Consider the following 25506-nt stretch of genomic DNA (forward strand, 5'->3'; position numbering starts at 1 on the left):
AGTCAACCATTGGGTCTTCTCCCTGCCCTGAATCTTAGGAACGTGTCTCTGGCACCGTATGGAATGAGATTGATGACATGCAGGTATTTCAGATTCTGGACCTAGAGGACTTTGAAAAAATGTTTTCAGCTTATCAGAGGCACCAGGTAAGACCCTTCCCTACCCCCATCTTCTTGGGTCTTGACTTCTAGTTTTGACTTTACCTATGCCCCTTGAACCCAATCCTCAACCTCTCCTCTACCCCTCCCTTCCTCCCACATATACTGTATGATTTTATTCCTTCTTAGGTACCATGCTTGTTAGATACATAGATCAAAATTAGAGGTATGCAGTGCAGTAGGGAAATATCCTGTTGTATTACAGTTCTGGCACACAATTGTCTGTCTTTACACACTGGGTGATGAAGTAGTATTTTGTCCATTTCTCTTTCATCTTGGAGCACTGGAGATGGAGTCACAGGCCCTGGCCACTGTTGACCCCTGTTCTCTCTATGACCCCAGAATCTAGAGACTACACCTAGCAGGCATGATAACTGCTTTCTCCATGATACTATCCCAACACCCCCGTGAATCAGTTAGCTAAGGATGTCAATGTTTCCAGGAAGATGGAACTGCTCCAGGTCATGTTAGGGCGTTAAGGTTGGGTCTGGGCCTGGGCAGGGCTGGGAGAGCCCTGGGCTTTGCTCTGCAGACACTGCTTACAAATGGCTGGCCAGTCAGCCTGCTCTTCTAACAGCAGTAGGCGGAGTGGGACGGTGGCAGAATGCAGGGCACTCCCAAGGCGATGTGGTGAGGACTGCCAAATGTGCTGATTCTCACACCTCGTCCTCATATGAATGTGAGTCGGGAGATGAGTTGGGGCCGAGGAATCTGCACTTTAGCTGGCACATCTGGGGGCCATCCCCCCAAGTCCAGTTTGAGCATTCCCAGCCTCGAGGGTTTAGAGTGCATTTTCTCTGGCCTCCCTCTGAGGGTTGTTTCCTCTCCATGCTGTGCCACTTTCTCCAGTCTCCTCTGCTGAGCCCAGGGTGCCAGCCCTGAGGACACTGCAAGTGCCAGTGAGTGGGGTCTGTGTCTTCCTGGACCCTGGGTAGCAGCTGCATGTTATAAGCTCCCCACTGCTTTCTGCCAAGTTCAGACCTGTGGACAATCCTTCCTGAGGGTACATGAGACTCCTCTTAGGAGCCTTGCCAAAGGGACAGAGTTGGGGTGGAGCTCTGACCCTGACTTGGGATTCTAGAAAAAACAGATGGTTATTTAACTTAAATGTAGGTGTTCAAGGTATCTGATTCTTTACCCTAATTCCAGGCAACAATTTTAACCTCTGCCCATATCAGGCTGGCATGACCACAGGCAGCAGCTTTGGCCTAACTGGAGTGGGAAGGAGTTCTTCTAAGCCCTTGGTACTCCTGTGCACCGGTGCTCCCATGTGGGATGGAAGGAGCATGTGCAAGGGGTGTATCAGGCATGGTCAATCACACACCTCCCCCTTGTTGGAGAGTCTTCCTCTTGGCCGGGGTTCCAGGCCATCCCACCCAGTCTCTGGGCCCTGAGGTAGGGCTAGGAGGGGGACCAGTGGGGAAAAAGGGGCTATGGGGTTTAGAACAAACTGGGTTTGGGGCCTCTCAGTTTGGTGACTGGAGAAAAGTTAAGGTGGAAAGTCCTCCTTTGTACCCTGTTACCTCTCTTAACCCCCTATTTCAGGGCTGGTCTCACCCAGACTATTTTCACTTGGTGGGTCACCTAGACTTGGGCTGAATTCACAGCAGCAGAGCTGGAAAGATCCCAGAGGCTGTGTGGCCCTGGTCCCTGGAGGCCTCCTCTTCCTATCTTGGGTCCCAGGGTGCATGTGTTGGTGGGGAGGGGGTGGTCCTATGAGCTGTGGTCTTCCCTCTGTGTCCTATGCAGCTCCTGAGTTAGTGACTTCATCTCCATCAGGGTCCAGAAGGGAGAACTGGGTATGGGCCCTTCCCCCTTAGCTCCCTTGGAAATCAAAAGACAAAGGGAATGGGGTGAAATTCAGGGACACCTGCTTTCCTCTGCCTCAATGAATGTAACTTCTGCATGCTTCTGGCCCCTTCTGGTTGTATCTTCTCTCCTATTTAGAAAGATAAATTCATCCAACAGTAGAGAAATGCTCTCTGCTCTCTGGGCTGTTTCCCAACAGGGAAGAGGGGAGAATAGCAGCCAAGGCCTGGGGTTGGGAAGCTTGGGGGCCTGGCCTGCCCCAGCTGGGGAGTAGTGGCCCCACTGGGCCCAGGGCCTTCTCGCCACTTTGTGGCTTCTCTGTGAGTGCATGTCTGCTAGAAGCACCTCCTGTCCAGGGCTAATTGTTAGTCTCCATATCCAACCATGTGGGTCTCACTGGGATGGGGTGGACAGAGTAAATGCTCAGGGGTCCCCATGTCTCTCCTACTGTCCCTGGGGTCCCTGAACCTCTTGGCTAATATTGTGCATGTTTAATTCTCTGTTGGCTGTGGCTGCTACCTGCCTAGGAGCTGATAACTAATCCTTCTCAGCAGGTGAGTCACTCTTGGGGCTCTGGACACTCTAACTTCTAACCACTGTCCTGGGCTGCTGCCCTGTACTGGTCAAAAGAGAGGGCTTATTCATTCTGCCTTCTATCTTTATGACCCATCCCTATAAGCAACACAGGAAAGGGTTCCCAAAGAGAAAGCAGAAATGTAGGGGAGGGAAGTAATTCAAGCAGACCCCCCTACCAGCAATGGAGGTGAATATCTACTGGAGTAAGGAGAAACTTCCAGGTCTATTATCTTACCTACCTGGCCCAAGGCAAGGCCATCCCCTAAGCTGTACTGCATAATCCCAAGGGTACAATTCACAAGGATAATGATGTGAGTGTCAGCCTCTGGAATTGTGCAATATGGAGCATGTGCTTGGAGGGACCTCCCAGAGTAAAAACTAGTTTCCTGTCTACCTCACCAAAAACCCAACAGAAGGGAGGGAATCTGATTTTTGGGGAATCTGCTGCTGGAACCCCAGTGGAAAGAATTCTTCATGGAATTCTGCTTCAGTTTCCCCGCCTCTGAACTTGTGGATGCCCTCTACTTTGGGCACATTGGGCTGTGCCTGAAGTCCCCAGGAGTCCAGGAATTGTAGCCTGATGGGGATTTGGAACCAGCTTCTCATCATAAGCTTGGGGAAGCTCCCCGGGCAGCGTGGTGGAGTGGGGGCTGATTCTCTGGGATGCTGGGGATCATATAACATTGCCCAAAGCCATAGGGATCTGTCACTCTCCCTCCACTGGAACAGTTCCTTCTCTAGTTTTCCCAGAAAGAGCAGTCTTTAAAACGGGGGGCTGTTCATTTTCCCCAACCCATTCTAGCTCGTGGTAAAGTCTCAGATGCCTCCTAGTAGAGATGGTTATTAACCATCCTTCCTCTCTCTCTCCTGTCTTTTTCTTTCCCTTTCTTCCTCTCACACCAGGAGCATCCCCTGGTTGGTGTGGGAGTGGCTCCTGGGGGTGGGCAAGGAGAGGATTAGGGAACATACGCATACTTCAACATTTTTACTTGGTTTGCGTGGTTTCAGAAAGAGCTGGGCTCCACAGAGGACATCTACCTGGCCTCCCGCAAGGTCAAAGAGCTGTCAGTCATTGACGGCCGAAGGGCACAGAACTGCATCATCCTTCTCTCCAAGTATGTGCTTGTCCTGCCTTTTCAGACCCTGGTGGGAGGGATGGATCCCCCAAGGAAGTAGAGCCCTGAGAGGGCTAGAGCAAAAGCCTACAGTGGAACTGAATGCCTGGGGGACAGGGGTGGCAGGGGAATGGGGTGACAGCTCTGTCTCTGCTTCCCCTGCCCCCGCTGTCCCTTGGGAATGGTAGGAGACCACTGATCTAGAACCCTCTCTTGGGAGTCCATGTGCAGCAGCAGTGTGGGGCTTTGCAGACAGGAAACTGCCCCAGTCATGAGGTCCCTGACCAGCCTGGTCATCGTCTGGCAGCAGAATTACTCTAAGCCCATGGAGGGCCCCGCTAGGCTTAGGCCACAGAGCAACATGATCTCAGCCCCCAAGTATTTCCCGCGGCTGCAGAACAAACAGGGCAGTATCTGCACTAACAACACAGCTTCTATGCGGGGCCTCCCATCTGAGCCAGGGTCAGAGGGCACTGCTACCCATTACTATTCTTAGTGCTGTCCCAGCCATCTCTGGGACATCCATTCCCCTTTCTTCCAATAGGCCCCAGGCCTCAGTTTCTCTCTCTTGAAGGTGAGGGAGAGTTCTGTACCTCCAGGGCTCCAAATGGTGTGCATCTGGATGGGAAAGGGAAGGGCCATGTGTGTGTGTGTGTGTGTGTGTGTGTGTGTGTGTGTGTGTGGAGGGGGATGGCTTGTCCCTCACCCAGACAGCAAGACGTATGGGAACAGCTGTGTGGGAGCTGAGGCACTGTCAGAAGACTGAGAGCTATTCTGTCTTCTGACAATGAAGGAAGCAGGAAACAACCCCCTTCAGGGCCTGCTGATATTCCCATCCTCCCATGGAGATGCAGTAAATATTTTAGGCACGAGGAGAAGGATCAGAAACCTTTCACTCTGCATCTTTATCTACACTAAAGATGGCCCTTTTACTCCCAAATGTTCCTATCAGTTATGACAGACTCAAGCAAGATACCAGATTCAAGTCTATACTTAGAGATAAAATATCTCACTGTTGAGTTTATGGAGTGAACCATATGAGTTAAGTTAGAGAAGGCTTTGCAGAAGAGGTAAGGGGGGAGCACTAAGGAATATATTCCCATGTCCATGTGAGGGAGAGACTGCAGGGGAGGAGAATGGCTGGGGTCTGTCCTGAGCAGAGGAGCCAGGCCGGCTGCTCAAGGGGCAGGGTTTTGCCTTAGGTTGAAGCTTTCTAATGAGGAGATCCGGCAGGCCATCTTGAAGATGGATGAACAGGAGGACCTCGCTAAGGACATGCTGGAGCAGGTGAGGCCCCTACTGGGGAGGGGATGGGAGCTGAAACTAGGGGAAGCTGTACCCCTTCCTGCCCCCAGAGAGGCCAAGACTCTTAGGTCAAGGAGAAATCAGGCTGGAGGATGAAGAGTTGGGGAGAGATTTATAGATACTCCCTGGACCAGCCTTTCTGAGGGGAGGCTAAGAAAGGCTGCATCTTTTCCAGGGGATTGAGGTCCTTGACAGGAGATACGAGCTATGATCCCTCCCTGGGTCTCAAGGCAAAGTCAGAGTGACCCATAGTCGTATATTCCCCCAGTCTCTTCCACCTCAATTTATTGGGTCCTTCAAGAGAAACCTAGAAGACACCAAACAAACCACCATCAGTTGGACCTCATTAGAATTAAAAAGTCTGTTCATCAAAGGGTACCATTACTAGAGAGAAAAGACAAGCCAAACCTTAGAAGACATTTGCTTGATGTACATCTAGTATAGATCTCCTATTCAGAATAAAGAGCTCTACAAATCCAAGAGAGAAAATGACAAACAGCTCCACTGGAAAATGAGCAGAAGCCTTGAACGGGTACTTCATGAAAGAGAATTTCCAAGTGGCTTGACACTCTTAGTCATCAGAGAAATACAGTAAATCACAGTGAGGCAGAACCACACACCCGCAAGAATAGCTAAAGTTGAAAAGACTGACAATGCCAAATGTTGGCAAGGACTTGAAGCAACTGGAATTCTCATTGGGGACAATAATTTGGAAAACAATTTGGCAGTACACACAAAAGCTAAACATACCCTACTGTCTAGCAGTCCCACTGCTAGATACAGAAAAATGAGTGCAAACATTGACTATAAAAGATATATGCAAGAATATTTGTAACAGTTTTATTCATGGAACAACCCAACTGTCCATCAATAAGGAAGTGAATAAATATACTGTGGTATATTCCTACAATAGAATACTGTTCAATGTATAAAAAGCAAACTACCGATACTTAACAGCACGGATGAATCTCAGCCATTATGTTGTGCAAAAGAAATCAGACACCAAAGAAAACACACAGCACAAATCCATTTATATAAAGTTCAAGAACAGGCAAATCTAATCTAAGGTAGTAGAATTCAGTTGAGAGGCTATAATGGGGAGGGAAATGGGTTGGCTTATTGAAGCAATACAAGAGAACTTTCTTTTTCTTTTCTTTTTTTTAGATTATTTTTCATTATTTTTATTATGTTAGTCACCACAGAACTTTCTAGGGACTGGAAATATGTATCTTAATCTGGATGAGGATTCAGTGGGTGGTTTTGTCAAAACTCATTGAATTGCACACTTAAGATGATGCATTTTGGGGCACCTTGGTGGCTTAGTCAGTTAAGCATCTGACTCTTGATTTTGGCTCAGGTCATGATCTGAGGGTCCTGGGATTGAGCCCCATGTGGGGCTCTGTACTCAACGTGGAGTCTACTTGGGATTCTTCCTCTCCCTCTGCCCCTCCCCATGCTTGTGTGTATGCTCTCTCTCTAAAATAAATAAAATCTTTTAAAAAAAGATGGATGCATTTAATGTAAATTATACCTCAACAAACTTGGGTTTAAAAGAAAAAAGGCTGGTGATGGGTAGTAAGGAGGGCACGTATTGCATGGTGCACTGGGTGTTATACGCAAGTAATGAATCATGGAACTTTACATCAAAAACTAGGGATGCACTGTATGGTGACTAACATAATATAATAAAAAATATTATTATATAAAAAAAGAATCAAAGGAAATTCCACCTGCTGGGAGCTTAGATTTTGATAAGGAATTTAATCTATTTCTTACATTAAGTCCCATTTCAATATATGGTTGGAAGCTCTCAAAAAAAAAAGTCATTGAGTTGTGCACTTAAGAACAGAATACTTCACTATGTATTAGGTGCATCTCAGTTTTAACAAGTGAAAAAAGTCTAGAGCTGGGTGCCCTGTGGCCCCCTTTAGGCAGATGAAGCATAAACCCACCACATGAGAATGCCTCTCTCTTTTAAGGGCCCCTCCCCATCTGGAGCACGGTCAGTGTATGGGCATCCATGTATTGCACCACCATATCAGCTTCTCACCAGTTTCCTATCTGACCTTCATCTGCTCCTTGCAGCTCCTCAAGTTCATCCCAGAGAAAAGTGACATCGACCTCCTCGAGGAGCACAAGCATGAGATAGAGCGGATGGCCCGCGCTGACCGCTTCCTCTATGAAATGAGCAGGTCAGGGCAATGGGCATGGAGGAGGGGCTGGAGCTAGCGCCTGGGGCTGGAGGGAGCTGCCTCACCATGGAGCTTGCCCTGTCCACAGGATCGACCACTACCAGCAGCGACTGCAGGCTCTGTTCTTCAAGAAGAAGTTCCAGGAGCGGCTGGCTGAGGCCAAGCCCAAAGTGGAAGGTATGGTTGCGGGTGTGGGGAGGCCTAGAGTGAAGAGGCATCTGGGAGAACCCAGAGGGAGAAATCAATGAACAGGGTTGGAGGAAAACTTTCTCATTCTCAATCCCCGCACCCCCCCCAAACCCAAAGCCAAGGACAAATTTAAAACTATGATTATTGTAGATATATGCACTTGTTTATATTAGCACATGTTTCCTATGCCTCAGCCTGTATACTCTCCAGGGTGGGGTGTCTGTTGACATTTGTCCCAGCATGGGACAGAAATGCTGAACAGATGATGATAAGAGCAAATACCTAGAATGGGGTCTGGCATGTGTTGAGCTCATCAATCTTTACCCTGCCCAAGCAGGACTAAGTTCATAGAAGATCTCTGGGCACATTATTTTAAGTGTGAGCTATTCAGAAAAGTAGGAAATTAGCAAGGTAATCCCTGGACACATCTGGTTTTCTGGGTTAGGGAACCCTTCCTATTCAGGCCTTTTATAGATGGGTACTTTGTATTTCAGTGAGAACCATGTAGCAAGCAGTGCATGAAACGTTCCTCATGGATGGTCTCATTGGTTTTCACAACACCCCTGTGGGTGCATCCATTCTCTCATGTCTAAAATGGGGACATGCTGCCTCAGGCCATGTTTTAGGGAGTGGTGGAGCCAGGATTGGAACACAGATGTTGTTCTTCAGAATTCATCCCTCATTCTTGTCCTGTAGTATTTCTTAGATGATGGCAGAAGACAGAGAGGCAGGCAATCGGGGGAAAAGGCAGGCTGGTCCATGAAGACCCACGAGCAGAGAAGCAGGAGAGGCTGTGAGGCTCATTTGTGGGGAGGACAGGACAGCAGAGTGGAACAGGAGAGCCTGAGTCCAGGAGGGGGACAGGCTGGGGGCAGGGCAGGCTGGGGGCAGGGCAGAGCATGGGCCCCCTCTGCTGGACACCAGGGATGGCCAGCACTCCCTGGGATGCCCAGTCCAGAGAATGGCCCTTCCTGGAGTGGCTTCAGGGAGGTTTGGGGGTGGGGGTAGGTGGTGTGTGACAGAGCTGGAGGCAGACATTTTCTGCAATCTGGGCCCCCCTCACACACATACGCATTCACATACACAAGGGAACTGCAGGCTGGGTGTAATCATAAATATTAATTGTTCTGAGGGAGAAGGGTCAAGATCAGCAGTGACTCTATAGGTCTGAGGTCTGGCAGTACCTTCTGTGCTGGTGATGGGTGAATCCCTACCTTCATACAACCTTCTTTGTCCTCCTGCAGACTGCCTTTGGGGCATGAGGCACAGATAAAGGGATCGGCCAAGACATTTGCTCAACCATTTGTGTGTCTTGGGTCAGTGGAGCAAATGTGAGCAATTGCCATTTGGAGTTGTGGAACCAGAGTAGCTTAGCCACTGGGTAGGGTTAATCTCAGATAATCTTATAATATAATAAAAAAATTATTATTGAAAAAAATCTCAGATAATCTCAGCCCACTCCAAAACTCTCCCTAAGAGTTAGTCACTGAATGCTCAGGAGAGTCTCCCTTTAATATCAAGCTATGCAGAGCGAGTCATGTTTTGCATGGCGAAATCTGCTGGGGAGGTAATGATTGCTCTGCCATAGCAATGGCTACTAGCTATTCTAGAATGGGTTGGATGTCTCCTTCTGAGAGTCAGAAGGAGGTGGCTGAAATTGTATCCTACAGAATCGGGTCAGTGGCTTGACTAGGGGTGGAGACGAGAGGATTGTGCAGGAGTCAGAATTCATATTTTTCCTTCCAGTTCTGGGAAATATTCCTGATAAGCTAATATTTGGCCTGTCCCAGCTGGTGATTAGCTATTGACACCCTCCCCTCCCCACTTTCCAGCACGGCCTCTGGGCCAATTTGCCAAAAGCCAATTCACCAAATTTGACAGACTTACCAATTCTATGAATATATTCATGAAACATATTTTTCTTGAATATATTCTTACGAATATGTTCATTGCTGAATATACCAAATTTACTGATTCTCATTTTGAATACATTTACTGAATATAGTCAAGATGAATATGGTTTCAAATATAAACATTCTTATGAATATATTCACAAATATATTATTCTTATGACTTTATCTAGAATGTCTGCATTGCAATGGGAGTTTTCCCATTTATACTGATTTCCTTTGAACTCTTGTCAATTTCTGTTTTTGCCAACATTTTAGCATTTTTAGAAGGATTCTTTTGCAAACTTCTCAAATAGCATATCAACCTTAGAAAAACTATCCCAACCAATATGAATTGCCAAAAACTTTTAAAAACTACTTATAAAAGTAAACTTTCTATTCAAATATGCATATAGACATGTACATAAATCACAAGCGTCCTACTTGATGAATTATCATAAACTGAACTCACCTGTGAAATCAACACCCACGTCAAGAACTGGAATGTTGCCAGCCCCGAACAGCCCTTCCTCATGTCCTCTCTCAAACTTTTCCCCCTGCAACCATTGCTCCATCCATCTTCTCTAAAGGTTTTGTCTGTCTTGAACTTTATATAAACAGTATACTATAGTATGGATAATTTTATGCTGGTTCCTTTTGCTCAGCATTATGCTTATAAGTTACCCTATTGTTACATGTAGCAGTGAGTTATTCATTTTCAGTTCTGCATTTTATTCCATTGTATGAATACCATAATTTATTTAACCAATCTGTTTGTAATTTAAGGGGAAAAAATGACTAGAAACCACTCTAATACCCATCAAAAGTAATGCCGCTATTAGGTCATAGAATCTGTACTGACAAAACTTACTTATTCATTTTTATAGCTCCTTTTTTTTCAATTGAAACTTATACTTTTATTTTGTTGCTAATTTCATGACGGATATATAAAGTATAGTTGACACACAATGTTATCAGTTTCAGATGTACAATATAGAGATTAGACAAGTCTGAATATTATGCTATGTCCACCACAAGTGTAGCTACACTATATAAGACTATTATAATACCATTGACTATATTCCCCATGCTGTCCATTTTATCTCCATGATTTATTTAATGGAATCATTACTGGAAGCCTGTATCTATCACTTCCCTTCACTAATTTTGCCCATCCCCTCACCTCTCTCCCTTATGGCAACCATCAGTTTGTTCTCTGTTTTTATGAGTCTGTGTCTGGTTTTTGTTCATTTTGTTTTGTTTTTATTTTTTAAGTCTTTTTAAATTTAAATTTAATTAGCCAACGTATAGTACATCATTAGTTTTTGATACAATGTTCAATGATTCATTAGTTGCATGGAACACCCAGTGCTCATCCCATCACGTGCCCTCCTGAATGCCCATCACCAAGTTACCCCACCTCTCACCCACCTCCCTTTCTGCAACCCTCAGTCATTTTGTTTTTTAGGTTCCACATATAAGAAAAATCATATGGTGTTTGTCTTTCTCTGTCTGACTTATTTTACTTTAGCATTATACTCTCTAGATCCATCCATGCTGTCACAAATGGTAAGATCTCATTCATTTTCATGGATGAATAATATTCCATTGTATGTATCTTCTTTCTTTGTTGTGTACTGAAGAATTTCCACAGCTTTATTGAGCTATGATTGACAAATAAATATTGTCTATATTTAAGGTGTACAAGTGTGTATACTTAAGATTCACAATTGTATATATTTAAGGCAGTGGCTTTTTATTTTCTAAATTCCAGTATAATTAACATACAGTGTTATATTCAGTTTTAAGTGTACAGTATAGGGATTCAACAATTCTATACATTACTCAGTGCTATTCACAATAAGTGTACTCTTAATTCCCATTACCCATTTCACCCACCCACCCCACCTCCCCTCTGGCAACCACCAGTTTGTTCTTTATATTTAAGAGTCTGTTTTTTTGTTTGTCTCTTTTTTTCTTTGTTCATATGGTACTGGCACAGAAATAGACACATAGATCAATGGAACACGATAGAGAGCCCAGAAACAAACCCACAATTATATGGTCAATTAATCTACAAGGGGGTCAAGAATATACAATGAGAAAAAAGTCTCTTCAACAAATGGTGCTGAGAAAACTAGACAGCTACATGCAAAAGAGTGAAACTGGACAACTTTCTTACATCATACACAAAAATAAACTCAAAATGGATTAAATACCTAAATGTGAGACCTGAAACCATGAAAGTAAGAGAAGAAAACATAGTCAGTAATATCTTTAACATCAGCCTTAAACAACATTTTCCTAGATATGTCTCCTTTGGCAGTGGGAACAAAAGCAAAAATAAGCTATTGCAACTATACCAAAATAAAAACCACATTTGCACAACTGTGTCTTCTTTATCCATTCATCCCCTAGTGGACACTTAGGTTGCTTCCATATCTTGGCTATTGTAAATAATGCTGCAGTAAACATAGGGGTGTAGATACCTTTTTGAATAACTGTTTACATTTTCTTTGGGTAAATACTCAGTGGAATTATTGGATCATGTAGTATTTCTATTTTTAATTTTTGAGCAACCTCCATATTGTTATCCACAGTGGCGATACCAATTTACATTCCCACCAACAGTGCACAAGAGTTCCTTTTTCTCCACATCCTTGAAAACAGTTAATATTATTTTTTTGATTTTAGCCATTCTGACATGTGTAAGGTGATATCTCATTGTGGTTTTGATTTGCATTTCCTTCATAATCAGTGATGTTGAGCAGATGTGTCTGTTAACCATCTGTATGTCCTCTTTGGTGAAATGTCTGTTCAGGTCTTCTGCCCATTTTTAAATTGGATTGTTTTTTGATGTTGAGTTATATAAGCTCTTTATATATTTTGGATATTAACCCGTTATCAGATATCATTTGCTAATACCTTCTATTCAGTAGGTTGCCTTGTTGTTCTGTTGATGGTTTCATCTGCTTGCGAAAGATTTTTGTTTTGGTGTAGTCCCAATAGTTTATTTTTGTTTTTGTTCCTCTTACCTAAGGAGACATATCTAAAAAAAATGTTGCAAAGGCCAATGTCAAAGAGATTACTGTCCATGTTTTCTTCTAGGAGTTTTATGGTTTCTTTCTCTTTTTTTTCTGTTATAATCTTTTTTATTTTTGATGTAAAGCTCTATGATTCATTAGTTGAGTATAACACCCAGTGCACCATGCAATACGTGCCCTCCTTACTACCCATCACAAGTCTTACATTTAGGTGTTTAATCCATTTTGAGTTTATTTTTGTGTCTGATGGAAGAAATGGTCCAGTTTCCCCAGCACCATTTATAATCTTTTCCCCATTGTAAATTCTTGCCTCCTTTGTCATAGATTGACCATATAATTGTGGGTTTATATTTGGGCTCTCTAGACAATTCTATTGACCTATGTGTCTATTTTTGTGCCAGTATCATACTGTTTTGATTACTACAGCTTTGCAGGATATCTTGAAATCTGCAGTTGTGATACTTCCATCTGTGTTCTTCTTTCCCAAGATTGTTTTGGCTACTTGGAGTCTTTTGTGCTTCCATACAAATTTTAGGGTTATTTGTTCTAGTTCTGTGAAAAATGCTATTGGTATTTTGATAGGGATTGCACTGAATCTGTAGATTGCTTTGGGTATTATGGACATTTGAATAATATTAATTCTTCCAGTCCACAAGTGTGGAATATCTTTCCATTTGTTTTACTTTCAATGTCTTTCTTTCTTTTTGTTTGTTTGTACAAATCAAGAATGTTGATTAGATTTTTTTAATAATATTTTTTATTATATTATGTTAGTCACTTTCAATTTCTTTCATCAATATTTTATAGTTTTCAGCGTACAGATATTTTACCTCATTAGTTTATTCCCAGGTCTTTTTGGTACAATTGTAAATGGAATTATTTTCTTAATTTCTCTTCCTGCTTCATCATTAGCATATAGAAATGCAACCAATTTCTGTGTATTAATTTGAATCCTGCTACTTTATTGAATTCAATTATTCTAATAGATCTTTAGTGGAGTCTTTAGGGTTTTCTCTGTATAATATCATGTCATCTGCAAATAGTGGTAGTTTAACTTCTTCCTTATCAATTTGGATTCCTCTTATTTCTTGTCTGATTGCTATGGCTAGGACTTCCACTACTATGTTAAATAAAAGGGGTGAGAGTGCACATCCTTGTCTTATTCCTGATCTTAAAGGAAAAGCTTTGTTTTTCACCATAGAGTATGATGATAGCTGTGGGTTTTTCATATATGATCTTTATTATGTTGAGGTATGTTCCCTCTAAAACTACTTTGTTGTGAGTTTTTATCATGAACAGATGTTGAATTTTGTCAAATGCTTTTTCTACATCTACTGAAATGAACATATGGTTTTTATCCTTTCTCTTGTTGATGTGATGTATCATGTTGATTTATAAATATTGAACCATTGCCTCCCTGGAATGAAACCACTTGTTTGTGAATGATTTTTTAAAATGTATTGTTGAATGCAGTTTGCTAATATTTTGTTGAGGATTTTTACATCTATGTTCATCAGGGATATGGGCCTGTAGGGTGTTTTGTTTTGGTTTTGGTTTTGGTTTAGTTTGGTTTTTGTTTTTGTAGTGTCTTTGTCTGCTTTTGGTATCAGGGTAATGCTGTCTTCATAGAATATATTTGGAAGATTGCCTCCCTCTTCTATATTTCGAAGGAGCTTGAGAATAGTTATTAACCCTTCTTTAAATGGTTGGTAGAATTTACCTGTGGATCAGTCTGGTCCTGGACTTTTGTTTATTGGGGAGTATTTGGATTACTTATTCAATTTTGTTACTAGTAGGTGGTCTGTTCAGATTTTCTATTTCCTTTTGATTCAATTTTGGAAGATTATATGTTGCTAGGGCTTAATGCATGTCTTTTAGGTTGTGCAATTTGTTGGCATATAATTTTTCATAGTACTCTCATAATCTTTGGCATTTCTGTGGTGTCAGTTGTCACTTCTTTCTGATTTTATTCATTTGTGTCCTTTTTTTCTTGATGAATAGGACTAAAAGCTTATCAATTTTGCCCGTCTTTTCAAAAAATCAGCTCTCAGTTTCATTGATACTTTCCATTCTTTTAAAGGCTCTATTTCATTTATTTCTGCTCTTTTATTTCCTTCCTTCTATTCACCTTGGACTTTTTTTTCTAGTTCTTTTAGGTATAAGGTTAGGTTGAGATTTTTTTTTTTTAAATTTGAAGTATAACTGTACTGCTATAAATTTCCCTTTTTGACCTGCTTTTGCTGAGTCCCAAAGATTTTGGATAACTGTGGTTTCATTTTCACTTGTCTGCATGTATTTTTGTTATTTCCTGTCATTTCTTATTGACCCATTCGCTGTTCAGTACATGGGTTAGCTTCCATGTGTTTGTTTTTCCAGTTTTCTTCTTGTGATTGATTTCCAGTTTCATACCATTGTGTTCAGAAAAGATGCATGATATGATTTCAATCTTGAAATTATTAAGACTGTTTTGTGGCCTAACGTGATCTATCCTGGAAAATGTCCTATGTGCACTTGTAAAGTGTATTCTGTCATTTGGGGATGGAATGTTCTGTGTATATCTAAGTCCATCTGGTCTGATGTGTCACTGAGCAACACTATTTCCTTATTGATTTTTCTGCCTAGATTATCTATCCGTTGATGTGCGATGTTAAAGTCCCTGCTATTATTGTATTATTGTCAATTTCTCCTTTTATGTCTGTTAATATTTGCTTTATGTATTTAGGTGCTCCAATGTTGGGTGCCTAGATATTTACAATTGTTATATCCTCTTGTTGGATTGATCCCTTTATCATTATGTAATGCCCTTCTTTGTCTCGTATTGCAGTCTTTGGTTTAAAGTCATTTTGTGTAAGTATTGCTACCCTGGCTTTCTTTTTCTTCCATTTCATGGAATATCTTTTTCTATCCTTTCATTTTTAGTCTGTATGTCTTTATGTCTGAAGTGAATCTCTTATAAGCAGCATATAATTTTTTTAAATCCATCATGCCACTCTATGTCTTTTGATTAGAGCATTTAGACCATTTGCCTTTAAAGTAATTATCAAAAATTATATACTTATTGCCATTTTGTTATTTGTTTTCTGGTTGTTTCTGTAGTTTTTCTCTGTTCCTTTCTTCTTCTCTTGCTCTCTTTCCTTGTGATTAGTGACTTCCTTTAATGTTAATATCAGCTTTATCTTTGTTTTTTTGTGTGTGTACCTATTATAGATTTTGCATTTGTGGTTACCGTGAGGTTCATATATAACATCCTAAGTATATAGCAGTCTGTATTAAGCTGATGGTCACTTAAGTTTGAACATATTCTAAAATAATTTTTACTCCCCCCTCCACATCTTATGTATATGGTGTCATATTTTACATCTTTTCATTCATCTATATCTATCTATCCATATCTTCTAGATATATATAGATATAGATATAGATAGATATAGATAGCTTCTATGTGTTTGTGTTTGATATATATATAGCTTCTAGTTATGGCCTTTTCTTTTCCAGTTAAAGAAGTCCCTTTAACATTTCTTGTAAGGATGGTTTAGTGGTGATAAACACCTTTGGTTTTTGTTTGCCTGGGAAACTCTTTTCTCTTTCTATCCTGAATGATAATCTTGTTGGGTAAATTATTCTTGGTTATAGATTTTTCCCTTTCAGCACTTTAAATATATCCTGCCACTTCCTTCTGGCCTGCAAAGTTGCTGCTGAAAAATCAGCTGACAGTCTTATGGGGGTTTCCCTTGTATGTAACTTTCCTTCTGTCTCGCTGCTTTAAACTTCTCTATCTTTAATCTTTGACATTTTAGTTGTTATATGTCATGGTGTAGACCTCCTTGGGTTCATCTTATTTGGAACTCTCTGTTCTTCCTGAACCAGATGTCTGTTTCCTTCCCTAGGTTAGGGAAGTTTCAGCTATTATTTCTTCAAGTAAGTTTTCTACCCCTTTTCCTCTTTTTCTGGAACCCCTATAATGTGAATGTTTGTTCACTTGATGTTGTCCAAGAGATCCCATAACCTGTCCTAATTTAAAACCTTTTTCTTTTTGCTGTTCAGCTTGGTTGTTTTCCATTACCCTGTTTTGATTGCTGATCTCTTCTTCTTCATCTCCTCTCCTCCCTCTAGTGTATTTTTCATTTACGTTCTTTAACTTTGATTTTTTTTCCTATTCTCTCTTTGTTAAACTCTTTATTAGGCATATTGCTTATCTCCATTTCATTTTGCTCTTTTTCTGAGGTTTAGTTTTGTTTAGAGCATATTCCTCTGTCTCCCCATTTTGCTTGACTTTTAGTCTTTATTTCTATGAATAGGCAGAACAGCTACTTCTCTAAACCTTGAAGGAATGGTCTTGTGTATGGTCATCCCCTGTGTAGGCTATGTGTGTCTGGTGACTTTGGCTGGCTGGGGCTGTTGCTGTGTGGGCTGGGGTCACCCTGGTGGGATGGCCGGAGCTGAAGTGGTTGCAGGCCAGGGTGGTCATGGGGCTCTCTGCACAGAGAGTGTCCTGGAAGGACAGCTGACACTGAAGTGGGTACAAGCTGGGAGGTCCTGGGGAATCTCCACATTACAGCTGCTTTTTTAAAAATTACTTACTTTTAACTGCTTTTAGGATTTATGCAAACTTTTGGTCTGATGGTTCTCGTTTTAGATCCATAATAGCATCTTAAGGAATGTTCAATTTGGCATAAGCTGAAAATCATGGGATGGTTTGGTGTTCCTATCACCACACTAATAATCAAATAGCATATTCCATACTTAGTAGCCAAAATTTCAGTGTAGGATATGTATCCCAATTTTGTGCATCTGCCATAAGTGCATAATACCTGGAGATGGGCCAGAGCATCCACATTGGAATGCAATACTGAAGTTTCAATTACTGTTAACCTTAGTTTATATTTCTAGCAAATGTATCATTTAAGGCATTGGGGGGAAATTGTTTAAATGCCCAAAAGTTGGGGGGAAATGTAATGATATTCAACAAGATGTCAAGTAAACTATTAAATCAAAGATATCATCAACTACAAGGCATACCATCATCTTATAGAACAAAAATATAGGAATATTGGTGACATGTTATAATTTAATTGATAGGGATTTTTTCTTTCAAGAAAATAAAACAGCATTTCAAAAGAGGCAGAAACAGTCCCATAATATGTAAAATGCTGAAATTTAAAATTTTAATTGTTAAAAGAGTGAAAGTATTATATTCTTGCGTATATCCATAGAAAGAATTATTAATAATCTTTGGATATACGCAAGAAAAGATATTCTTACATATATTAAGAAGAATTGGCACCTTCTGAGAATGGATTATTTGTTGAATTGGCTTTTGGCAAGTTTACCTGCTTTGCCTGGAAGTGGGTGGGTATGGAGTAGATCATGAGGTGTGGGTATAGTCTCTGCCCCTCTGAGAGTTGAAGACTGGACTTTGTGGTGGCATCATCCTGGCATTCAAGGGGACCAGCTGCCCTGGCCCAGTTTCTGTGGGGTTCTGACCTGTCCTTCCTCTCTTAGCCATCCTGCTGGCCTCCAGAGAACTGATCCGCAGCAAGCGTCTAAGGCAAATGCTTGAGGTTGTCCTGGCCATTGGCAACTTCATGAACAAAGGGCAGCGTGGGGGTGCCTATGGGTTCCGGGTGGCCAGCCTCAACAAGATTGCAGATACCAAGTCCAGCATTGACAGGTGGGAACCTGTCTGCTTCCTTATCTTCCATCTCACCCCACCCTGGCCTCTCCCCTCCTCCTCCCATTTCCAACCCTAACTCCTTGCCTTTTCCCCTGCCCCTCCCCCTAGTTTCCTCTTGGCCCTCATTCCTTTACCCCTGACCTTTCATCCACAGAAACATTTCTCTGCTCCATTACCTGATCATGATCCTGGAGAAGCACTTCCCTGACATCCTGAACATGCCCTCAGAGCTACAGCATCTTCCAGAAGCTGCCAAAGTCAAGTGAGGGGCCCTTCCAAGTCTTCTTTCTCCCTGTGATCACAGCACTCTTGTCTAAATTTCCTTTCATCGCTACTATAGGATGACTAGGAATGGGCAGTGTCTCAGGGTCTGCTTTTAGGAGAACCAAATGAAGACTGGCTACTTGATCTCAAATCCTTATTTCAGAGATGCTCCTAGGAAACGCAGTGGGGAAGTAAGCCAGGGGTGGGAAGAATACCAATAACAGAGGACCAGCTACCCCTGGGACATCCCTCCAGGGAGGTCTGTGAGACAGCATAGGACATGTATTCAACTTATCCCAACTGAGAAGTGAGGGAGCTAGGATATCATACCCCATCTCCTGTCAGTCATTGGCTGAGTGTCTCTGGGCAGGGCATAACTCTGGCCATAGGTACAGGCAGAGGGAGCTCTGGGCTCCAGAGAAAGTGCTCACGTCATTGGAAGTCAGGATTGTACACTACAATGGGTGGTCCAAGGAGATAAGGATGTGGCACCAATGATATCTGCCTCAGGCAAGAAGTCAGACCTGAACAGCCATAGGCTGATAGAAGCATCTCCAATAGAAGCAGAAATGCAGTGGAAAATGGTTAATATGCAACATATGCTTACTGTATGCGGGACACCATGTTAAGAGTTTTAAGTGTTACTTGCTGGTATTAAAAATAATTCAAGTCAGAAGCCATGTGTTAGAAACCCAATATTCAACATAACATTTCTGATCTGGAAGGATCTTCAGAACATAAGTTTTATCCCTGTTATTTTATAGAAACACAGACAGAGCACAGAGGGGAGGTGATTTAGCAGGGCTGGAGCATGGGTACACTGACTCCAAAGCCATTGTGCTTTGCACTGCCATCTGCCTGAACCACCCTCAGCAATTCTCCCTTCCTGTGTGTCTCCCCACAGCCTGGCAGAGCTGGAGAAGGAGGTGGGCAACCTCAGGAGGGGCCTCAGAGCAGTTGAGGTGGTAAGTACATCATCTGTGCCTGCCTGGGTTTGAGGGGGTGCTGCCTGTGTCTGTGCTGTAGGCCATACCCTGTGCCAGTTATTCTAGCACCCCAGACAGGAACTTTGGGACACAGAAATGAATCAGACAGGGTCTGCCACCTGCGGGCCTGCTATCTGGGGGTCTATCATTTGACCAAGTGATAGGCAGCAACAGAGCTAGCCCTCAGGAAAGGGTGACTGGATTACTTAGGCTTAGACTCTCAATGAAGGGACATCTGAGACTAGCCAGGTCACTGTCCAGCATGTCTACTGGGTACCAGAGGAGAACGAATCATAAATTGGTCCCATGCTTAAGTCTAATTCAAGTGGATAGGAAAGAGTATCCACATCCCTTGGAAGCCAGTTAGGCACAGGTAGCACATAGTATGTGACACTGGGCACAGCTATCCCCAGAAATTCCTGCCTTATGTCTCTTCTCCCTGGGTCAGTAGAGGACCCAGGGGCTGCACCCAGGTGTCTAGTCATCACCATTCCTGCTCTGATGGCTTCTCAGATGATATGGTCTCTGGCCCTAGGCTAGACTAGTCCCATATGGCAATGGCCCCAATCCTTTGTCCTCCACATTTGGGAACTCAAGACCCTTCCCATCTTCACTGGGGGAAAGGGGAGGTAGGCAGCTAAAGGGAGAATGAGTTAGAGAATGAAGGTAAGTATGAGAAAGAACTTTTCATTGCCGCTATGGTGGGGGTGGGGTGGGGGCAATTTCCAATTTATAGCCCTTTAAAGTGCTACGCAAAGAATGGCCCATGACTAGCAGCATCCATATCGGCTAGGAGATTTAGCAATGCATCCCACACTCGAATCTGCACATGCATTACCTGCAGGTCTTACTAAAATGCAGATTCTAATTCCCTAGGTCTGGGCTAGAGCCTGAGAGTCTGTGTTTCTTCAGATGTCCCAGGTGATGCTGTTGCTGGTCCCAGACCACACTGGGAAGCAAGGATCTAGAGAAAGAAAGATGGCAGTGGTACATGAGGGATAGCTCTCAAATCTTTGCCGCCCTTAGAATTGTATGAGACTAGGCAGGTAAGGGTGGGAGATGTGGTGACCCTCAGAAGTCCTGACTTTTATGCTGGTGCCCGTCTAACCAGCACATCACTCTCCCTCCTCAGGAGCTGGAATATCAGAAGCGCCAGGCACGGGAACCAAATGACAAGTTTGTCCCAGTCATGAGTGACTTCATCACTGTCTCCAGCTTTAGCTTCTCAGAGCTGGAAGACCAGCTGAATGAGGCCAGGGATAAGGTAAGTGTGGCCCAAGGTCCCAGTCTGATCCCCATCCTAACCCCACCCCCCACTTTTTACATAGACACAGTTCCTTCACCCATTCCTATCCCAGATGGTCCAAAGGGATAAACTCAGAGTCATGGAGCTTTGAGGAAAAATAATTTCCTCATTCCCTTAAGAAAAGCAGTAGCAAGTCTGTTGCAAAGACCATAATCCATTTACCAGGTATAGGTACATGTAGTGTTTGATATTATTTATCTCATGACCTACCTTCTGGGCATCTTATAGGTTATTACCCCACTGTACAAGTATGTACACTGAGATCCAGAGAGGTTAAGAAACTTGCCCAAGGTTTCCCAGCTGTCATAGGCAGAGCTGGGTTAGATTCCTGACTCCAGAGCTCAGCTTTGGTCACAGAAGCTACGCTTCTTCCTGGCTCCTCACACTAACATCCCCATGGACCCCAGTGGGAGGGGTCCTCACTCAGGAGGTCTTGGGTGGGCCCGAGATGCCCATGCTGGTCCAGGCAGCACACTCTAGATTGAATTAGAGATGGTAGCTGTCAATAAAAGTCAGAACAGTGCCTGACACATATAATTAGAAGTAAGGCTTTACATCTATTAACTCACCTCACCCTCACAACACCATGAGGTAGAGTCTATTTTCCCCATTTTACAGCTGAGGAAACTGAGGCACAGAGGAGTTAAATTAGCCCAATAACTATGTGACCTCAGGGTCCTTTTGAGTTTGTGACCTTAGGAAGTACTTCCCAAGGTCTGCAGCTCCTGATTCCTTAACAGACCCAATGGTCGCTCTGGGCAGCCTCTGTCAGCCAGCTTGGATCCCCTACCTCCCCATGGTGTCAGCCTCAAGGTTTTTCTTCAGCTTTGTGCCTGCCCTGATGATAGCAGGCGTCTCCCTCTCTCCAGCCCTGCTCCCCTCTGTCAAAGGTCCCCGGTCTTGGACCAGACTCTGCTCTGACTGGAACCCAGCTCACTACATGGGCCAAACTCACCATTCTTGTGGAGGGGGAGGCAGAATCTCACCACCCCTTTCCCCCTAACAGTTCTCCAAGGCCCTGATGCACTTTGGGGAGCAGGACAGCAAGATGCAGCCAGACGAATTCTTTGGAATCTTCGACACCTTCCTGCAGGCCTTCTCAGAGGCCCGGCAGGACCTGGAGGCCATGAGGAAGAGGAAAGAGGAGGAGGAACGGCGGGCACGCATGGAAGCCATGGTGAGTGGGCTGGGCTGAGTGAGGTGCTACCAGGGGGAGAGTGGGAGGAGGCGGGGAGACACAGGGTGTCTTAGGAAGGAGGAAAATGGGGCCAGCTGGTCAACACAGGCATCAAGGTGCACAGCCTTGGTGTTAGTGCCCAGTTGGGAGGCCATTCGTTTGACAGTTGGCCTGTGGGTGGCTGCTGTGGCCTGAGCCCACCTCTCACTCTTCCTCCTCCTCCAGCTGAAGGAGCAAAGGGAGCGGGAGCGGTGGCAGCGGCAGCGGAAGGCCCACGCGGGCAGCGCGCTGGAGGAAGGCGGCGAGTTTGATGACCTGGTGTCAGCCCTGCGCTCAGGGGAAGTGTTTGACAAGGACTTATGCAAGCTGAAGCGCAGCCGCAAGCGGTCGGGGAGCCAGGCCCTGGAAGTCACCCGGGAACGGGCAATAAGCAGGCTAAATTATTGACCTGGGGACCGGCCACAGCAGGAAGCGGGAGATGGGGGTGGGCCAAGGGGCTGAGCGGCGGTAACCGCGATCCCTAGACAATTTGGTGCTCGGTTTAAACGAGCCCTGGGCTGGGCCCTGGGGTGGGGGCAGTGTGTGGGAGGACCAGGGGTCCCCACACTTACCTGAAGGGGCTCCTCACATCTCCTGTTCCGTTATCCTTTCTGCATCCTGGCCCCCCGGGGTCACTTCAAGGTGGACTTGGACATCCCTGGCAGGCCCTGCTGAAGGAGCCCTGCCCCCCACTCCCCCCACCCCCAGCAAGGGCACCTACATGTCGGCACGCAACTGTTCCAGATCTAGACTGGACAGGCTCATGGGCCTTCTCCAGATTTCAGGTGCAGTAGGGAGTTCATGGTGGGGTGGGCGCCCTGAGAGACAGGGTGACAGAATGCAGGCCCCCATTCCCCAAGAGGAGGCTTAATGGAACATGGATCTGGCGGCAAACTTTCTTCTTGGATGGAAAAAGAAGAGGCATTAGTCTAGCTAGATAGGTTTCAGAAAAAGTGCTAGGAGGACGATGCAGGGACCAAGTCATCAGGACACAGAGTAGCAGTGCCTGTTTCCTACGTCACAAGTCCTTTGGCCCCTCTCTCGCATGTTTTAAGTCCCTCTCTCTTCCTTCCCTCCTGCCATCTCCCTCCTATCTACTAATCCTGAATCTCAGAACTCACCTTTGGGCTCCCACAACTATGGCTCATGATCAGGTACTTGATGAATCTGGTAAGGGAAGGGGTTCAAGAAAGACCCCGATCATCACCACACCTCGTGCCTTGGGCCTAGGTACCCTGGAACAAAACTCTCCTCATACCTCCTCTGTACAACCCAACCATTGTTTTGAAGTGAGACAGTGACCACACGCGTTGGCTGGGAATTCTGATAGCCCCTCACTAGAGGGCAGCACTTGAACGCCTAGCTCCACTCCGGTGCTTCCCTGGTTGACCGCTTCCCCACTCTCTAAGGTCTGCCTCAGGGCAGAAGCCACAGGGACGTCCCCCTCTATCCAGCTGCAGAAGACCACTTTAAACCAAGTGGACCTGGCTAAGGCTGGCCTGGGGTGTCCATTCCTGAGATGGTCCTAAGGGCCAGAGCTGCCCTCTGCATTTACATGCGATCTCTGAGGCATTCAGACTGGGCACCAGAACAGGCGGGGGAAGCTAGAGAGATGGAATAATGTGGAGAAAGGCCAGTCTCCCTGGGGGTGCACTGCCTGAAGGAACCAAGGGCCGAAGGCTGGGTATCAGAGATGGGGGCTGGGACCCACCCCTCAATTCATTTCTTCAATCTGACTTCCAAGGGGTCCATTCTGGTCCTTCCATCCACTCCCACCTTCCATTCTGTCCATCTTGAGCTGTCCTTGAAGGGGGTGGGGGTGAGGGGGGGAAATGGCTGTGTCTGAACAAAACTTCTGTCTTCTAAAAGAAGGAAGGAGAGGTCAACTCCATCAAGGCTCTTCTTTCAGTCCATTTCTTCCCACTAGAGTTGACCTATCATCCTCGGATTTCAGCCTGCCTGACCCTCCATCAACCAGCTCTTTGTCATTCTATCTTCCGGCCCTTCTCGTCGTTTCTCACCTTCCAACCTACTCCTCCAGCTCAGGGTTATTGCCAGTGGCCACACTGGTGGGCTAGGCCCACTCTTCAGCTGCTTATCTTTTCCCTACATCAGATTCCTGGGGTAGGGCCAGAGTAGCTGTGGGGGGGGGGGGTGGACGACACATAGGGTTGGTGAGCCCAGCATGTGTGTTGGTTTGCGGGGGGAGGGATGTGCGTAAATGCAAGCCTGGCCAGGCTAGAGGGGAAGAGACCATCCTGGAGTCCAGGTGAAGGCAAGATGAAGGCTTCGAGGAAGAACAACTGCAGAGGGCTTTGTTATACTCATCTGTCTACCCGACAGCCCCCACTGCCAGACGCTGGCATTGGGATGATAGGAAGGTCGTGGGTGAGGTCTCTGAAGGTCCTCTCCCAGACTGGCTGGGCTGAGGTCAACCTCCCCTGCAGGGGTCAGGGGAGGGCTCCACTTCTATAACCAGCATGTCCAAATTGTGGCATTCCCACTCGCCATGGAAGACTGGATAGGCACCAGGAAAGACAAGGAATACAGAAGTTGTTCAAGACATTTGGGATCCACAGAAAAGCACACTTTGGTTTAACTGTTTACAGAGGACACATACCTTGTTCCAGGTCTCAGCCTTCTCACCCTGAAAGATTTTTTCCTTCTCTATTTATTATTTTCTAGCTCTGGCCAGTAGAATAGCCAGATCTACAACAGTGCCTTGGACCATGCGCCATCACAGTTGCTTCAGCAAGAAGGGCTGGTGCCCTGTGGAGATGGTGAAGTTGGTCCTGGATATGCTAAATGTTTACGCCTATTATATTTGTTCCTTAGTCTTTCCCCAGTGTCCTTCTCACCCCTCCTGCTTCCTTCAGGTAAATTTCTCCAGCTGTCTAATTTTGTGTCCAGTGTAAAATTCAGTTAATCTAACCTGTCCCCTTCTCAGCAGCAGCACCCACTCCTCCCCGGTGAGGGAAGTCAGGTGTGTTTGGGGCAGCAGGAGGGAAAAAAAATGCTCCAGGTGGAGAGGGAAGGGTCTAGTCCAGGCTCTCCCACCCCCATCCCACTTTTACCAACTGGGGTGCCATGACTGTTCCTCCAACCTCTACCAGGGACGTCTCCATGCCACGGCTGCTTTCACCAAGCTGTCTCAGATGACGTGATGCTGACGTACGAAGTCTGCAGCGTCCTTTTTACCTGCACCATTTTTCTAAGAGTATATTGTACTACTAAAAACTATTAAATCCATACCATCCCCATCCAGCCTGCCTTGAAACCTGTGCCTCCTTTCCGTGCGGGGACTTGAGGTGTGCTTGGGAGCAGTCACAGCTAGTGGGGGGTGGAGCCAGCTCACGTATACCCTGAGAGTACCAATCGTCACATTTTCAAAAGTTTTGCCAGCCAGTTCACATTGTACGGGTAGCTTGAAACTGGCCACGGAATTTGGCTTTTTCTTTTCCCAAGAGCTGGTTGCCAAACATTCGCCAACCCATGGGTGTAGGGCAGAGGGGAGGCAGGCAGGCAGGGGGTACCACTGAGGATAGACCCAAAGACGCCTATCCACAGGGGCAAACCCAGCCAACCAGCCCAGGGTTTGGGGATGTGCAGACCAGGAACCATCAAGTGCGTGCACCCCCTTGATCTCTAATAGCCAGCAAAACCCGTGATGAGCTTGGGACACCCCCAATGGATACTCACAGCAGGTGGTGCATTTCTAGGCCTCCCACTCCAGTCCTACCTTCTCCCACAGGGAGGATGGGGGAGCTACAGAGAATGTGCCCC

The 25506-nt window shown here is 44.9% G+C and overlaps 1 protein-coding gene across 4 annotated transcripts in view; it reads left to right on the forward strand.

The window, feature by feature from the left end:
- DAAM2 (dishevelled associated activator of morphogenesis 2) overlaps nt 1–24987 on the forward strand; it is a 125584-nt gene extending 100597 nt beyond the window's left edge. For all 4 annotated transcript variants that reach the window (XM_026482846.4, XM_048225653.2, XM_057305089.1 and 1 more), the window contains 11 exons: nt 39–146; nt 3552–3658; nt 4861–4945; nt 7049–7155; nt 7244–7332; nt 17780–17948; nt 18106–18213; nt 19120–19180; nt 20334–20465; nt 21514–21684; nt 21910–24987. In XM_026482846.4, coding sequence (XP_026338631.2) covers nt 39–146; nt 3552–3658; nt 4861–4945; nt 7049–7155; nt 7244–7332; nt 17780–17948; nt 18106–18213; nt 19120–19180; nt 20334–20465; nt 21514–21684; nt 21910–22131 — 1359 coding nt within the window. In that variant the 3' untranslated portion in view covers nt 22132–24987. The remainder of the gene's footprint in view (nt 1–38; nt 147–3551; nt 3659–4860; nt 4946–7048; nt 7156–7243; nt 7333–17779; nt 17949–18105; nt 18214–19119; nt 19181–20333; nt 20466–21513; nt 21685–21909) is intronic.
- Nucleotides 24988–25506: the final 519 nt, after the last annotated feature.

Source organism: Ursus arctos, unplaced genomic scaffold, assembly GCF_023065955.2.
Source record: "Ursus arctos isolate Adak ecotype North America unplaced genomic scaffold, UrsArc2.0 scaffold_31, whole genome shotgun sequence".
In the NCBI taxonomy this organism is placed as follows: Eukaryota; Metazoa; Chordata; class Mammalia; order Carnivora; family Ursidae; genus Ursus; species Ursus arctos.